The 18197-nt window shown below is 38.4% G+C and overlaps 1 protein-coding gene across 1 annotated transcript; it reads right to left on the bottom strand.

The window, feature by feature from the left end:
- Window positions 1-121: 121 nt before the first annotated feature.
- On the bottom strand, window positions 122-13392 carry dnpep (aspartyl aminopeptidase). Its single transcript, XM_073870852.1, has 15 exons — window positions 13291-13392; window positions 12909-12999; window positions 12181-12269; window positions 10916-11029; window positions 10616-10739; window positions 10398-10524; window positions 9254-9338; window positions 6174-6281; window positions 5744-5821; window positions 5552-5632; window positions 5299-5459; window positions 2858-2897; window positions 2660-2761; window positions 567-734; window positions 122-417 (listed from the first exon to the last, which is right to left on the bottom strand). The coding sequence occupies exons 1-15, from the start codon at window positions 13294-13296 to the stop codon at window positions 367-369; spliced, it is 1425 nt and encodes a 474-aa protein (XP_073726953.1). The 5' UTR covers window positions 13297-13392; the 3' UTR covers window positions 122-366.
- Between the last annotated feature and the right edge of the window lie 4805 nt (window positions 13393-18197).

Here is an 18197-nt window from a genome sequence, read left to right as displayed (position 1 = left end):
ACAAATCACTCCTAATGGTCAGTACTTCAGGGATTTGGACTTTGTGATGCAGTGTATGCTTACAAAATGTAAGCCACTTAACATATTAAGATAAAAACAGATAGACATGAAACAGCCCAGGTGAAATTCAAAAATTTGTTGACTTTATTAACAAGTTAACAAAGTACAGTATACAATATGGTCATACTGTTCAAGTGCTACAGTTTACAAGAGACCAAACTCCTGTTCCACTATGTCGCAAACAGTGATAAATGGACAAATGATAATGCTGAGAAAATGAATGAGAAAGGATAGAGTGATATTGATTTCCCTATTAATGACGTCCATTAATCCATCCATGCAGTTCTGGCAAGTGAAACCGACAGTCTAGTCTACGGCTACTGTGCTTCGCACAGAGGGGAAGTGCTCAAAGAAGCCCTGCAATTCACAAAAAAAAACCCAACCCAAAACAGAGAAACATTATTAGCATTTATATGTTCAATTTGTCCTGTTAAAATGATTCAATAATAATTTAAAACCACCATTGGGGTAATATTAAGTGGCCAGTATATTTAGCTGGGGTTTACCTTAAAGAGTGTGGTGGTCTGGAGAACTCCAGATGTGCAGCACATCTCTCGAATGGAGTGCATGGCAAGCTGTGGAGCTCCGAGATCCAGAACTGCCATTCCTAACCGAGCTGCCAAAATTGGGCCAATTGTTGTTCCACACGGACTGTCATTCCTAACCATCACATCCTGGGAAAACACACTTAATTACTTCATGATGTGTCTAATATCACCGACAACTCCACAAAGACAGAAGAGAGGTCAGTGACTATTGTATAAATTAATTGTGCATACATACAGAATGTATGGTGTCATTATGGTCAAAATAAAGGTATAAAGTACACCACTGTACCTAAAGGGTGCATAATATCACCTCAAAAATGCATATCTGTACCTAAATGTGACCCTGCCTGTGAAATCCAGGCTAACGATTGATTTCAATCATTGATTTTACGTTAATTCCAATCATTGACATGGACTACCTCAGTCAATAATATAACCTTGATGTCTTTAATATTTACAGAATGATGCTTTTATGCAGAAAACAGTCTATTACAAAAAATGACTTTAGCTTTATTTTCACAGATAGGGTCACATATAAGCTCCCTTATAACGGGCACCATCTCAGTGACACCTTTTTTGGCAGCATACTGACAAAGATGGATCAGCATACTGATGAATGGATTTTTGGATCCATCAATATCTTTCTTTACAAGTCCCACATGGTTTTGTGAGCAGCCTGTTGCTATGCACACTGTTCACACGTTTGAATGGTATGTAGAGATATCACACTGTTAATTTACACAAACATCAATAAACACGCTCAATGTCTACCAACAAACATACAATATATTGACCCTGTATTAATGTGAATACATTGAATTATATTAACTAAAGGAGCTTAGCGCACAGATTTTTTTATTGCATGCTGTGCTGCATGACTGCGCTTATTTCTTTGCAGGGGTTGCACTACAAACAATCATTATTTATCACTGTAAAAGAACGAGTTGCAAACTTTTCACCTGTTTGTATCTATCACGTCCAATTTATTTTCCCACTGCTTTATATATATATATATATATATATATATATATATATATATATATATATATATATATATATATATATATATATATATATATATATATATATATATATATATATATATATATATATATATATATATATATATATATATATATATATATATACACACATACACATTTACACTTATTCTTGCATTTTTCTCACACACCTAAATAAGGAAGAAAAATAAAGACCAACATACCATATAACATAATTTTTACTTTTATAATATGGTAAATGACAACATGTTATAGTTTAAAGGTGCATTGTGTAAGTTTTAGAAGGATCTCTTGACAGTCAGAAATACACAACTATATTATCATTAGTGTATAAAGACCTTACAAAATGAACTGTTTTTTTTTACTACGTTAGAATGAGCCATTTTTAATCTACTTATACCGTGGGTCCCCTTACATGGAAGCCATTTTATGCCACCATGTTTCTACAGTAGCCCTAAATGGACAAACTGTTCTATAGAGTACATTTTGTAACTACATTGTCTCAGACGAGGACATGTTTGTCCTGTGGTAGCTACCGTAGCTTCACCATGCGTTTTGAAAAGGAGAGGTGAGCTGTGGACTGAGCCGTTTGTTGCAATTTACAGTCTCACCGCTAGATGCCACTAAAATCTACAAACTGGTCCTTTAACAGTTCTACTGTGAAAACCCATGTCTCATAAAACTAATATACCTACAACTAAAAGCCTAACATGTAATACCAAACGGTGAGTAAAAAAGGTGAATTCAAGCACATATTGTTCACACCCACGTGTATAGGATTGTTCATAAACAAAACAATATTATACTTTTAGCCGAGAGCTTTAACTGATGATTCATATGGCAGAAGAATTCTGGGAAGCATATAATGACATTTAACATTTATGGATTTACCAGATGCTTTCATTTAAAGTGACTTACAATACTCTTTAATACTACATATGCTTGCTCCTTGGCACTCAAACCCATGACCTTGCTTTACAATTAAGCTAGATAATAAATAGAGGAAGAGATTAACAGTTTTTTACTCACCTGTAGAGGTACACCCACTTTTCCAGCGATCTCTCGTAACACAGCAGCTGTCACAGCAGTGGTTGCGTAGCGTTGGTTACTATTAAACTTTATGACAGGACCCTGATACAGGACACAGAGTGCCAGAGATTTAGCCGATTGGGCTTTACTTGGGTCTTCATAAATGTGTATGCAAGTTGAGGCTTGTGTGATTGGTACCTTATGAAAAGCAGGTCTGTGGTTCTCCTCATGTTTCTCTCTGTAAAAGGAATAACCACATTATTCATCACAGACTAACAGAAAGAGGCAGCGAAAAAATTTATTTCCAAGATATTGTGACCCTGGACCACAAAACCATTCACAAGCTACAGAAGGGTACATCTTTGGGAAATTGAGATTTATACATCACAAAGAATAAATAAGCTTTGCTTTGATGTATGGTATGGTATGGTTTGTTAGGATAGGAAAATATTTGTCAAAGATACAACAAATTTACAAAATATCTTCATGGAACATGATCTCTACATAATATCATAACGATTTTGGCATAAATCTGTAATTTTGACCCATATAATGTATTGTTGGTTATTAATACAAATATACCCATGAGACTTAAGTCTTAAGGTTTTGTGGTCCAGGGTCACATGAAGAACCCTACAATCAAGATCACTTAAAAACTTGAGATTTTTATAGCATTATGCATTATACAGCAGGGAAAATAAGTATTTGACACATTAGCATTTTTATCAGTAAGGGGATTTCTAAGTGGGCTATTGACACAAAATTTCTAACAGTTGTAGCCATCAAGCCAAATATTGAATTCATACAAAGAAATCAGAACATTTATGTATACAAGCTGAGTCACAACAAATAAAGTGAAATCACACAGGGAACAAGCATTGAACACATGAAGGTGCAAAATGGCATAGAAAGCAGGGGGTGGGCATCGAGGGCCACAGTCCTGAAGAGTTTAGCTTGCCTTCAACCTTAATCGAACACACCTGAATGTCATTTCCGAACAGTCCTGAAGACTTCAATTAGATTTTTCAGCTGTGTTTGATTAGGGTTGGAGCTAAACTCTGCAGGGACACTGGCCCTCAGGACCAGGAGTTGCCCACCCCTGCCCTATCAGTACTAATTGATATCAGCTGCTTTAGTCCTAATTGATGGCCTATAAAGGCTTTTCATTACCCAGGATGCACACAGGAAAGACTTCATGATGGGTAAAAGCAATGAATTCTCTCAAGATCTTCGTAATCTTATCGTTGAAAAGCATTCTGACAGGAATGGTTATAGGTGCATTTCCAGAATGCTAAATGTTCCGGTGTGTACCGTGGGGGCCATTATCCGGAAATGGAAAGAGCATCACTTCACCATAAACCGGCCACGATCAGGTGCTCCATGTAAGATCCCTGTCCGAGGAGTGCAAAGAATAATCAGGAGAGTTCTCCAAGAGTCAAGAACCACTCGGGCACAACTTTAGGAAGACCTTGCATCAGCAGGTACTTTTGTTTAAAAAAAAAACTATAAGCAATGCACTGAACCACCATGGCATCCATGCAAGCTCACCACGCAAGACTCCATTGCTGAACAAAAAGCATGTTGAGGCTCGGTTAAAGTTTGCGAAAGAGCATTTGGAGAAGCCTGTGGATTATTGGGAGACTATAGTATGGTCAGATGAAAGCAAAATTGAACTTTTTGGCAGTCAGTCTTCACACCATGTTTGGAGAAGAAATGGCACTGCCCACCACCCCAAGAACACCATACCAACAGTTAAGTTTGGGGGTGGAAGCATCATGGTTTGGGGCTGCTTTTCAACATGGGGTACTGGCAGACTTCATATTATTGAAGGTAGGATGAATGGAGAAATGTACCAGGACATTCTGGATAAAAATCTGCTGCTATCTACCAGAAAGATGAAAATGAAAAGAGGGTGGACATTTCAGCAAGACAATGATCCCAAACACAAGGCCAAGGAAACAATGTAGTGATTTAAAAAGAAAGAAAATCAAGTTGCTTGAATGGCCCAGTCAATCACCTGACCCATAAAAATCTATGGAGAGAACTGAAGATCAAAGTTCATAAAAGAGGCCCAAGGAACCTTAGAATCACTCCTGAGCAATGGAGATGACTGGTCTCTCCATACAAGAGGCTCCTAGTAGCTGTAATCACCAACAAAGGCTTTTCTACAAAGTATTAAAGTGTGTTCAATACTTATTCCCTGTGGCATTTCACTTTATTTATTATGACTCAACTTGTATACTTAAATGTTCAGCTGGTGAAAATTTTGTGTCAATAGCCCCCTTACTGATAAAAATGCTGACGTGTCAAATATTTTCCCTGCTGTAAATTATGATAATATAAACTACGGCATTACATTTACATTACATTTATGTCATTATTAATAATAATTGAATCTAAAACAACTTCCAGTGCATTACAAGGTAAACATTTTTTTATTAGTATGTGGGTTCCCTGGGTTCAAACCCATAACCTTTTGTGCTGCTAACATAATGGTCTAGCACTGAGCTACACAGGAGCACCAAAGCATATAGGCATCACCAAAGCGACTGTATATTGTAATAGATAAGATGGTAATGGGAGTGGTTAGCTTAAAAGGTTATCACGGAAATAAAAAGTTGCCATAGAGACAGACTGACTGGTAATTAGGGTGTGCAGCGTGGGCCATGTCCGCACTGATCATGTAGGACAGTGGCACGGCCTCCTGAAAGGCAGTCAGGTTTTCAGGAGTCGAAGCCAAACGTCTCAGAATCAATTCTGTAAGGTTTGAACAGGCTCCCTGAGCGCTCTCCGACCCCACCTATCAAACCAGAAATATAAGAAATATTTAAGTGAGGAGGCTAATAAGAGACAAATTTAAGATTAATATCTTGATTATAATCTTTGTCACACCTCTTCATTGTCATAAAGAGTAACCATACGTATGTTTGTGTCTTTAGCTAGTGAATCAGGTGTGCTGGAATCCATTAGAGCCTGGCGGAGAAGACACAATTTTTCATTTATTATTCATCATCGCTCCTCAGATTATATTTGCGTGAATGGCTGAATATTTAATAAGATGTTGCTCTCTGTGTTCCATCATACCGTGAGGGCACAAAAACAACTGTGCAGGTTGTCCAGACGAGGAGAGAAGATAAACTCCTCAAAGACGCCTCCCAGTGCCTGCACAACATGAGGACATATTAAAGCTGACAACCTCATAAATATTAGGCACAAACTGGTGCAAACAAATCTGACAAATGTTTTATGTGTAAATTATATGGAAATGAGGCCATAAGAGCTCTTAGCCTTGTTTCTTTGAGATTCTCTAAAAATGTTTTATTTTGCTAAGGCTCCTATAGTTATTCCTAGTCTCACATTTATATTCATAGGTGGCATTTTTTACTTGGGTAAAAATAATGCAATCCTCTTCACTGTGCACAAACGTACAGTGCATACTAACGCTTCTTTTTGTCAGCATGAATCAAAAAACAAAATACAAGGTATTTGTTCAATATGAACACAAAAGACGTACAGCTGGTTGCGTGTCTGCCAGACAGAGCTCAAAATCCAGCAAAGAATCAGACTCGACCCCAAGCTGTCCACAGAGCATCTGGATCAGAGCAGGCTGATGCTTCTCTGCCTAAAAAAACATGCACACAAAGAGAGTTAAGGGTTGTAAACTACAAAACTGAAGGTATTGGGTGTTATTCTGCACCTCTGTGTCATTAAAAGTAATTGCAAAGTACTTTTTTAACAGGTTTTACTTAATACTCCCATCTGCTATTGGTCAGACAAACAGGTCAGAAAACCCACCAACAACACACTTAAGAGGGTTTTGCATCTGAGCTCTTTATATGCTAATGAGTGCATCTAATTATTATAATTTCGTGCCACTAGTTTCAAAGGTCTAATGGCGCTTTTCCATTGCATGGTACCTCACTGTTTGGTTTAGTTTGGGTCGGGTCAGCTTACTTTTGGGAGCTTTTCCACTGGGTGCAGTACGTAGCACCCGATACTTTATTTTGTACCACCTCACCTCGGTGGGGGTTCCAAGCGACCCGAGCTGATACCAAACGTGACGTGAAAACACTGTAGATCACTGATTGGTCTGAGAGAATCGTCTCCCAGCGTCATTGCTATAATGTTAAAGATTAGCTTTACCTCAGTGCTTGACATGTTGTCATCTTTGCTCTGCTATAAGTTTCCAAACTCCCTTTTAGCGATGAAAAACGTCCACAGGTTGAGAATCAGGGACACCATAACAGTTTTATCCAGACTTGCAGTTTGGTGGCCAATTTTAATTTTGTGGCAGACTGAGTAATAAATAAATGTATGGGAATGTACAACAACGCTCTCACTTGTATGATGTCACAGCAGAAGGCAGCGCAAATATGACGACACGCCTATAACCCCTCCCACTGCGAAGTGATCCTAAACTCAATGGAAAAGCTAACCACGCCAAAGTGAGGTGAGCTGACCTGACCCAAACTAAACTAAACCAAACCAAACCAAACCAAACCAAACAGTGGGGCCATAAGATATTACACCTTGTAAAGTCCTGGTGCCTCATTTATCAAGCGTGCGTACGAACAGAAGTGTGCGTAGGAACAGTTTTACGCAAAGTGTGGAATTTATCAAATTGCACTTATACGTAGAAATGTGTGTAAATATACGCACACCTCGGTAGGGATCGACCGATATGGATTTTTCAGTGCCGATGCCGATAACGATTTTTGTTTCATCAGCCTTAGCCGATGACCGATACAGGCTGCCGATTTTCTTGAGCCGATATTTGGAGCCGATACTGCTTTTGCTCACTCAATTTACATCATAAAAATTATGTAAAAAAATGGCATGTTGTTAAAAAGAGATGTTATTAGTTTGGACAGTTCTTACATTCATTTTAGTCTAGGACTAGTCTAATCCCTGTCCGGGAAACCGCCCCATAGGGATGAGAAATAAAAACCAGCTTTGTTCAGCTATGATCAGCTGTTAGGCCGAGCTTTCGATGTTGTCATGGAAAGGTTAATTGTTTTTAGTCACATGACCTGCAATCGCTTGCGGGTTCCAGCACTCTGTCTGTAAATAATGGCAGAAAAAAATCGGCGAACATGGCAGCCACGTATCGGCCGATGCCGATACACATAAAACTCGCAAATATCGGCCCGATATATCGGCTGGCCGATATATCGGTCTATCACTACACCTCGAAGTATGCGTACGCAGAGCATCTAGTGGTAGAATAGGGATACTACACAGGACCGTCCATCCCCAGCGTTAAAAGAACACTTTGTCTATTTATTATCCACCCCCAGGTGTTAAAAATTATTACTGTTAATAAAAGTAACTGCAAATCAGTGTTGAAGTTAATTAATGAAATTAGTATCTAACCCTATATAAGAAAGCTCCGTCAAATGCTTGACAGTGCAATGGCTTATCTTGCATTATTGGAAGACTTGGCAAACCATCCAATCCGCCGGGAGCGCGTTTTCAAAGATTGCGCCAATGATGCTGGTTATCAGTGTTGGGGGTAACGCATTACAAGTAACGTGCATTACGTAATAATATTACTTTTCTGAAGTAACGAGTAAAGTAACGCATTACTTTATAAATGTACACATTAATATTTGAGTTACTTTTTAAAAAAAGTAATGTGAGATACTTTTCAGTTTAATTAATTCAGTTTAAAACTAAAACAATGTACTGAATTAAACTGAACATATTAATGTAGAATTACGCACTCTTTGAACAGTTTGAGTCAGAAACAGAGATGGCAGGTCAGAGCTTGACATTTTTGCCATCATAAAAAACACCTGCAAGGCCTGAAAGACATCAAGCCTCAGCCAAGTAACAAAAAGTAATGCAAAAGTAACTTAAAAGTAACGTAAGGATTACTTTCCATGAAAAGTAACTAAGTAACGCAATTAGTTACTTTTACTTTTTTTAAAGTAATTTTCCCCAACACTGCTGGTTATGCCCAAGCACATATCCAAGTAAAGTTCTGTCATTGTCTGTCCTCCTACAGTTGCACTGATTTCACGTCGGTGTGTTACGCGTTTTTTTTTTTTTGGCTGATAATTTAATGTCAAACCACTTTTTTATTTCTAGAAGCGTTCTCACTCATACCCAACAGAATTAAACTCACTGGTAACATGTTCCCATGCAGATTTGTTTTCTTTTGTTAGTCATTCCTCTCGCACTAAGTGAACCATACAGGATGTGTTATTATCCAGCAGTAACTTAATTTCTGTGTCTATAAAGTTCCTTTTTTATGCTCTCTTTGCCATTATTGCGATGAGGGAAAAAGCACAACGACGTGACTTATAACGGGAGGTGTGTACACCATATATGGTTCATTGGAGGCGTTTCGGAATGCAAATGACTATGAACGTGCACGAACATGGTGCTTAAGAACAAGTGGGATTTTTCATCAAGGGTAACTTACTGATGTGCGTACGAACCCCGTGCGCACGTTTGATAAATCCCTATTTTTTTGTACTTGCATACTTAATTTCATTCGTAGGTAAAAATATAGAAAATTTTCTACGCACTGTTGATAAATGAGGCCCCTGGTGTTTTAGATTTTATAAGTCTGTATGTGTGTCATCTTACTGTGGATGTTGCGTTAGAGGCATCTCCTGAGGCAGCACAGCCCGTTTCCAGCTCCTCCTGTACGGCAGTGGCCAACAAAGGTGTTCTACAACAAACACACAAGTATAGACACAGTCAGAATTTTAGCATTATAGTGTCCCTTACATACTTCCTCTTTCCTTTAACCATCCTGCTTCCTGATTTGTTCAATGCCTTTAAACCCCCTTTTTTATTTTGACAATTTTAGTTCAAAGCCCTGCTGAAAGGGACAGTATTGCATTTAAGCATGGCCTGTAATAACATGCATATAGTACAATATTTAGGTTAAATTGTTAGTAACTACTTCTCTCAACAATAAAAATCACATCATGATCTACTCAACCACATGTTGTTTTTAAGTTGTAAAGTAAGAACGTGAAAGTGACCACAAACCCGATTCTCAAATTACTAGGCTACAACTTCCCCAAATAAAATATAAAAATATTTAGTAAATAAAATATTTAGCTGAGCTTGATGTAAAAAGAACATCAAAGCACATCAAAGAGTTGTTAAAGGAAAACACCACTGTTTTTTAATATACTTTTTTTTACCTCAACTTAGACAAATTAACACATCCCTATTTTGTTTCAATGTGTGCAGTTAATTTTTGTACGTCGTGAATGTGTTAGCATTTAGCCTAGCCCCATCATTCCTTAGGATCCAAACAGGGATGAATATAGAAGCCACCAAACACTTCCACGTTTTCCTTATTTAAAGCCTGTTACATGAGTAGTTACACGAGTAAGTATGGTGGCACAAAATAAAACGCGGTGATTTTTTAAGCGGATAAAAAATGAGAACTATATTGTAGGGCGCAGTAATATTGACGGAAGTGTTTGATGGCTTCTAAATTCATCCCTGTTTGGATCCTAAGGAATAAATGTGGCTAGGCTAAATGCTAAAACATTCACGATGCGCTGTACAAAGATTATGCATTAAATAAAGATAGGGATGTATTAATTTGTCTAAGTTGAGGTAAGAACATAGTAAAATATTGAAAAAACGGTGGTGTTTTCCTTTAAGTTTCAATGACAATAATTTCATCTTTTCACAACAACAAAAAAAATCGCTTGAGATCAAACCAGAAGACCCCTGCTCAATATAAATGATTCCTCTTTATGCTTACAGGTGGTTTTCCTTGTTGGGTCCAAATGAGTCATTAATATCTCTCTGCAGGTGAATGGCCAGGTGAGGGATCCTGAGGATGGGACGTGGAACGTGAACCAGACGCTGCACCAGCTTGCCTTCACTCTGCAAAGAAAAAATATCAGTAAAGCTAACGACCATCAACAACAGATCACTGAAATGAATCACAAAGTAAAGTACATAACAGAGGTTTACTCTTAATCATAACACGTCCTGCAATGGTCAGGTCACGATCAAACCACGTGTTCCAGATTCCACCTCCATAACACTCAACTCCTACCTGCAGGAAGCCTAACTTTGTCTTCTTAGAGCGTGGCTTCACCTGAACACACACATTTAAAGCTATTATTACACAATTATACTAGTAATTCTGAATTTACATTACTTTTAAATGTAAAAAATTTGTACAGTCTGAATAGCATGCTATTTAACTATGAGAAATAGTGACTTTTTATGTCAAAGCCCTACATAAGGTGTAAAGGAATCTGCAACTCTTACCCTCAAACACGGACTATCCGTATGAGCTCCAATTATGGAAAAACCATTTCCAGGCTTGTAAAGACCGCCTACAGCAAATGCAATAATAGTGGAGTAATTCCTGGTCACAAAATACTGCGTAAAAAAAGGAAAATATTATAATGATGTCCACACACCTGTTCAACACACCTGAATATTTATTTCTTATTTGTGTGTATGATTTTGACAAACAGGAATTGTTTTTCACCACAAGGCTAAGCTTTGTGTATTTAAAAATATTTGTAGGCTTGGAGCAAAAATTATACAAATAAAAATTCAAAACACAAGGGATAAATCTTTTTGGTATAATATTGTATGGATTAGGGCAGCAAGATATATTGAGTTATCCAAATATTGCAAATAAGAATATCACAGTGCTTTGCAATATAAAAATGATTTTAATAGTAACAAAAATTATGCATACTTAGTAGAGGTTGTAGGTAAATAATTGGTCAAATAATTTTGAGTTTTTAAATATATTTTATTGTAGTATTAATTGATTTAACAAGCGCTTATCAACGCGCATATCATATTATTAAGCAAGTTATTGCATATTACATTTTTCTTCAATATTGTGTAGCCCTACTATGCATTATGCAATTCTATGCCTTATATTATACAGAAAATGGTAACTGATTCAAGTACTGATTAAAACAAGAATTTTACTTAAAAAGATATTATATATTATATTATTATGTCTCTAATAAGATCGTTCACAAACATGATTCCTGCACCATCTAATGTGTTGCATGTTATTAACTTACTGTCATGCATTGTGTGAAACACATTGTATTCAAAGTTACTCAAGTTATTTTTTATTATTCTAAAAGATTATTTACAATTTTGACTATTTTTAAACAATTGAATCATTTATTTATCAAATTAAAAGTATGCCAGGGGTTTTCAAACTGGGGTCTGGGGAGCCCCAGAAGTTTCAAAGGGCTCCCCAGAAATGTTTTTAAGAAAAAGACAAAGCAAAAATTGTGAAAAGTCTATGGGTAGCCAATTATTTAAGTTTGCTAACAACTTACTATTTATCTAACACAGTTTACATGAACTTTATAAAAAATATGAATACATATTTTAGGAACGGGGTTCATCATATGTGGGTGTTTCTGCCATCAAAAAGTTTGGAAAAAAACCCCTGCTCTATGCAGTGATCTTGAATTAACTTTATTGTCTTTAGAAACCCCCGGCTACATGTATTTTATCATGTCGGTGGTATCAAACAGACCTAAACTACACACCTTATTGGCAGGTTTAATATCCCAGTGTTCTGCCTCTTTAAGCTCCTTAAAACCAGCTTTCAGCAGGCGAGATTTACATTCTTCCACCACTGCGGAGGAAACAGAAAAGCAAAAAGGAAAAGCGTACAAAAGAGCAGCAAAGTGAGATAAAAATATGAAAACTTTACTTTAATAAAAAGCAATGTTTACAGAGCCTTTGATCCAGCCAGCGTGTATATCAAGATCTGTATCTGGAAGACTATCATCAAATAATGGAACAATGTCCAAGACACTTATATTTTGTCCGACACGTGTAAAGTTGGCTCATATTACAGACAGTGTATAATTTTGTTTTTTAAATAAGCACACCTAACGTAATGGAACTGTATATTAATTATATAATATATCTCACACTGTAAGACTACAATTATGCCTTTTTTATTCCCAAAGCCATTCTTTGTCAACCCACATGAAAAATAATGTAGTATACTTTAGTATTAACTACAAAAAAAAAACAACTTTGTATTTAATGCATTTCTGAACCATACTATTAAGTATTAAAGAATACTAGAATCAGTGTTTACCAGAGTTTATCACTTTACTATAGTTATTATCAAAACTACTATAGTGTAAATGAATTTATACTTCCATATAACAACAATTTGCTACAGTTTACCATGCTAAAGTATGTTGGAGTATATCACAAAGTTTAATAAACATGAAACGATTGTTATACACGTCATTCTTACCATGATATGGTGAAACTCCTTTATTAACAAAATGAAGAAACTCTTTGGCAGCTGTCTGCACGGCTTCTTTGGAGCTTTTCATGATTAAAGACTCCGATAAACAAAGAAAAGAGTAACGTTATACATAACAAAAAAGAAACAAGAGTTAAATTTACATTACATAAGATTTTCATAGGCGTATATTGTCATGCTTGAGTTAAATACTGCTGACGCCTGAGAAATGACAAATCACACAACGCAACTGTATGCAGTACACAGACGAATAACAAACTCTGTAGAATACAGGCTTTAACTATTAAACACAAGCCAATGCCAAACTCACTGGAGGTAATGGAAATATCTGCACACAGCACTGTTAAAGTGGCTCGTCAATCCTTCTTACCTGCATATATGATAATAAACTGGACTTTCACATGCAGCTTATGAAAGCAGGAAGTTATTGTAGGATTGACTTTACTTCGGAAGCAGAAGAAGGTTAACGCCCTCTAGTGGTCGGAGGTGCAGTTAAAGTCAACATAACATTGGGGGCTTTGGACATGGAGGGCAACAGGAAATTTAATTTAGCCCTAGCAGTCTATGTTTTTTGGATTGCTTGATGAAGGTAAGGTTAATATTATATTCATATGTTGCTAAGTCAATACTGTAGTTTCCTTTGGACCCTCTGATTTGGTGAAAATACAAAACCAAAAATGAATGAAAGTGGAAAAAAAGAATTCCTGCTGTTTGGTGAGATGTGGTGTTGTGAGGACACTGCTTAATTATTAGTATGCACTAGTTAGTGAAATAGTGAAAAACATCATCAAAATAGTCCGTGTGACATCAGTGGGTCAGTTAGAATATATTGAAGCATTGAAAATACATTTTGGTACGACGCTGCTGACGTGTTATCCTCAGACATTGAAACTTACAGCGTGTGTCTCCTGTAACTGTAAACAAATAAAAAAAAGCTGGGGTGCACCAGATAACACGTCAGCAGCGGCGTACGTCAGCAGCGGCGTACGTCAGCATCGTCGTACGTCAGCGGCGTCACTGCAGTCTCGTGCACACGGTTCACAACAGACCCGGAAGAGAAGACAATGCTGAATAAAGTCGTATTTTTTTATTTTTGGACCAAAATGTATTTTCGATGCTTCAACAAATTTTAACTGACCCACTGATGACACATGCACTACTTTGATGATGTTTTTATTACCTTTCTGGACATGGACAGTATACCGTACATACTGTTACAATATGTTACAATATGTTATATATATGGTCAGCAGGATGTGACAGACCTTATATGGTTTACGTGTGAGTCATGTGATGTAACGTCATTGTGATGCTGATGCACGGAAGTAAAGAGAAGCACTGAGAAGCATGCGGTTGTGAGATTCTTTATTTTTGATAAGATTAAGCTATAAAACCAAGCATATAACATGGTGGCAGTGGTAAATTGTTGAATAAAAGTAAAAGACCGAGTTCAGTTGGCTATAGAGAGAGCAACGGAGAGTGAGAGAGTGCCGATCATGGAGGGTGCATTCGGGCTGAAACCGCCAGCGAATTTTGACTGGAATGCAGCGTGCTTAACCAAAGCTTGGAAATCATGGGAAGAGGAGTTTTCCCTGTACATGGACTTATCGCTCGCAGATGCGGACAACAAGACCAAGGTAAAAGTGTTCCAATATCTAATCGGAGAAACGGGCAGAGAACTAAGCAAGACGCTAAGCGCCGCTTTACCGGCAGACAACGAGTTGACAGTGGGATGGCTGTTAACTGCGTTCCGAAACCACTGCAATCCAGCACTCAATGAAACTGTAGAAAGGTACAGATTTTTCTCCAGAAATCAGAACGTCGGAGAAACGATTGAAAAATATGTTACTGATTTAAAAGTGCTGGCGGACACGTGCAATTTCGGATCGGCTAGAGACTCTTTGATTAGAGACAGAATAGTATGCGGCATACTGAACTCGCAAGTGAGAGAACGCCTATTAAGAGAGATGGATTTGACGCTTGAGAAATGTATGAGAATATGCAGAGCATCTGAACTTTCAAAAGAAAATGTGATGACAATTGAAGGAAGAAAAACTGAAGAAGTGCATGCAGTTCAGAGAGTTAGGCAGTCTCAGAGTGACAAACAAACTCATTCAACTAACGTTAAGTGTAAATTCTGTGGAAGACAGCATGAGTGGAAAAAGCTAAGTTGCCCAGCTTATGGAAAGCAGTGCAGAAAGTGTGGCAAGCTGAACCATTTTGCAACCACATGCAAAACAAAAGACACAAAGCGAAAAGGAATACACAGTGTAGCAGAAATGGAAGAGGAACCATTTCAAGAAATTCTCAGTCTCAGTTCACAAAAGGAGGGAAACAAACAAGAAAAACAACTGTTCGCAACCATGCTGATAGGAGAAACGCCAGTAAAATTTCAATTGGACTGTGGAGCCAGTTGCAATGTCATACCCATCCAACTGTTAAACCCTGACACAGCAATGGAAAAGACAGAACAGATTCTGGTCATGTATAACAAGAGCACCCTGAAACCCTTAGGAAAATGCAGAATAAAAATAAGAAACCCCAGAAATAGAAAACTTTACCGGTTGGAATTCATGGTAGTGGATGAAAGCTCATCAATACCACTGCTAGGAAACAAGGCTGTGCAAGCAATGGATCTGGTAAGAATTCAGCATGAAAATATTCTTGCGATTGATGATATTGTCACCTCAGAGAAAAGCAGAGAAAAGGAACAGTGGAACAAGAGAGATATACAACGAGAGTATGCTGATGTATTTGAAGGTGACGGATGCTTGGAAGGCAAATACAACCTCGAAGTGAATCCTGAAGTGAAACCGGTGCAGCTTCCGAAGCGGAGAGTTCCAGTAGCTCTCATGAAACACCTAAAAGATGAGTTGGAAAATCTTGTGGAGAGAGGCATCATAACTCAGGTGGAAAAGAGCACGGATTGGATTAGCAGCATGGTGGTGGTGAAGAAACCATCGGGACAATTAAGAATTTGTATTGACCCAAGACCACTAAACAAAGCACTTAAGCGTCAACACTTCCCTTTGCCCACCATAGATGATGTTCTTCCAGATCTATCTAAAGCGAGAGTTTTCACAGTGTGTGATGTGAAGAACGGATTCTGGCATGTCAGGCTTTCAGAAGAGTCAAGTTACCTCACTACCTTTTCCACTCCATTTGGCAGGTACAGATGGATTCGAATGCCCATGGGGATCAGCCCGGCTCCAGAAGTGTTCCAGCACAGGTTGACCCAGGCATTGGAGGGGCTACCAGGAATTCGGATAATAGCAGATGACATTCTCGTCTGTGGTGAAGGTGATAATGATGAGGCAGCTGAGAAAGACCACGATGTAAAACTCAGGCAGCTACTGGAACGTTGCAGAAAAAGAAACATCAAACTAAACTTCAACAAACTCAAGCTGAGACAAAAAGAGGTACCATACATCGGACACAGACTGACATCAGAAGGGCTAAAGATTGACCCAGAGAAGGTGAGAGCCATAGTGGAGATGCCCAGGCCATCAGATTTGAAGGGGCTACAAAGAGTATTAGGCATGGTGAACTATTTGTCTAAATTCTGTGCACACTTATCAGATAGTTGCGACACATTAAGACAACTGACACACAGAGATGTGGTGTGGGAGTGGACTGAAGTACAGGAAGAAGCATTCAATAAATTGAAACAAATGATCGCCTCTGCACCTGTTTTAAAGTACTATAATCCAGAAGAAGACCTGGTCCTTCAATGTGACTCCTCTGAGACAGGCCTGGGTGCAGCACTTCTACAGGCAGGACAACCAGTTGCTTTTTGCAGCAGAGCGCTTACACCCACTGAAAAGGGGTATGCGCAAATAGAAAAGGAATGCCTGGCAATCCTGTTTGGGATGGAAAAATTCCACCAGTACACCTATGGCAGGAACGTAGAAGTCCATTCTGATCACAAACCCCTTGAAACCATCACAAGAAAGCCACTTCTGGATGCGCCTAAGCGTTTGCAGAGAATGCTTTTGAGGCTCCAGCGTTATGATATTAATGTCGTCTATGTTCCAGGTCGTCTAATGCACTTAGCGGACACCCTCAGCAGAGCATATTTGTCGGAGGGTGCGACAGAAGGCTCTGTAGAGACAGAAATAGAGACAATTAACATGCTACAGTATCTAGCCATATCAGAAGGAAGTTTACAAAGGATACAGGCAGAAACGGCTAAGGATGGAACATTTCAGATGTTACAGCAAGTGATAGTCCAGGGATGGCCAGACGAGAAAACTCAGCTGAAAGAAGAGGTGAGACAGTTTTTTTCTGTAAAAGAGGAACTGAGTGTGCAACACGGTGTGATTTTTAGAGGAGAAAGAGCAGTGATACCAGCAAAACTGAGAACAGAAATCATGGAGAAAATACATGCATCACACTTAGGCATTGAAAGTTGTCTACGCAGAGCAAGGGACTGTGTATACTGGCCTGGGATGAGTGCAGCCATCAAAGCATACATTGGAAAATGTGAGGTTTGCAGAGCGGTAGATGCACGACAGCAGAAAGAGACTATGTGCCCACACGATATTCCAATGAGACCATGGGCAAAAGTGGGTACAGATTTGTTTTCATTTAACAACAGAGCTTACCTCATTACTGTTGACTATTTTTCCAATTTCTGGGAAGTGGACTATCTAACAGACACCAGCTCAAGCACAGTGATACACAAGTTGAAGGCCCATTTTGCACGTCACGGAATCCCAGACATAGTGATCTCGGATAACGGGCCACAGTACAGCTCACAAGAATTCAGACAATTCAGCATGGCATGGGAATTCAGGCACATAACATCATCTCCTGCATATCCACAGAGCAACGGCAAAGCTGAGTCTGCAGTAAAGACAGCCAAACTAATGATGGACAAAGCAAGGAGAGCAAAGACTGATCCATATCTCGCTATTCTAGAACACCGGAACACACCATCTCAGGGATTCAGTGCCAGTCCTGCACAACGACTCATGAGCCGAAGAACCAGAACACTACTTCCAACACATGACAACCTCCTGCAGCCAGCTGTTGTTCACACAGAACAGGTAGTAAAAGACAACCAACGCAAGCAGGCTTACTATTACAACAGAGGAGCAAAAGATCTTAAACCTCTTCATGAAGGAGAACAAGTAAGAGTTCAGTTGGACACGAAACACAAAGCACAATGGTCACCAGCACAAGTGATAAAAATGGCCAATAAAAGATCATATGAAGAGTTTGGTTCCAAAACGCAATAAACGCCATTTTTGAAAAAAATGAGTTAGTGCCAAAATC

The sequence above is a fragment of the Misgurnus anguillicaudatus genome, chromosome 8 (assembly GCF_027580225.2).
Source record: "Misgurnus anguillicaudatus chromosome 8, ASM2758022v2, whole genome shotgun sequence".
NCBI classification, from domain to species: Eukaryota; Metazoa; Chordata; class Actinopteri; order Cypriniformes; family Cobitidae; genus Misgurnus; species Misgurnus anguillicaudatus.
The sequence above is the reverse complement of the archived record's forward strand: the minus strand, read 5'-3'. Positions and strand labels throughout refer to the sequence as shown.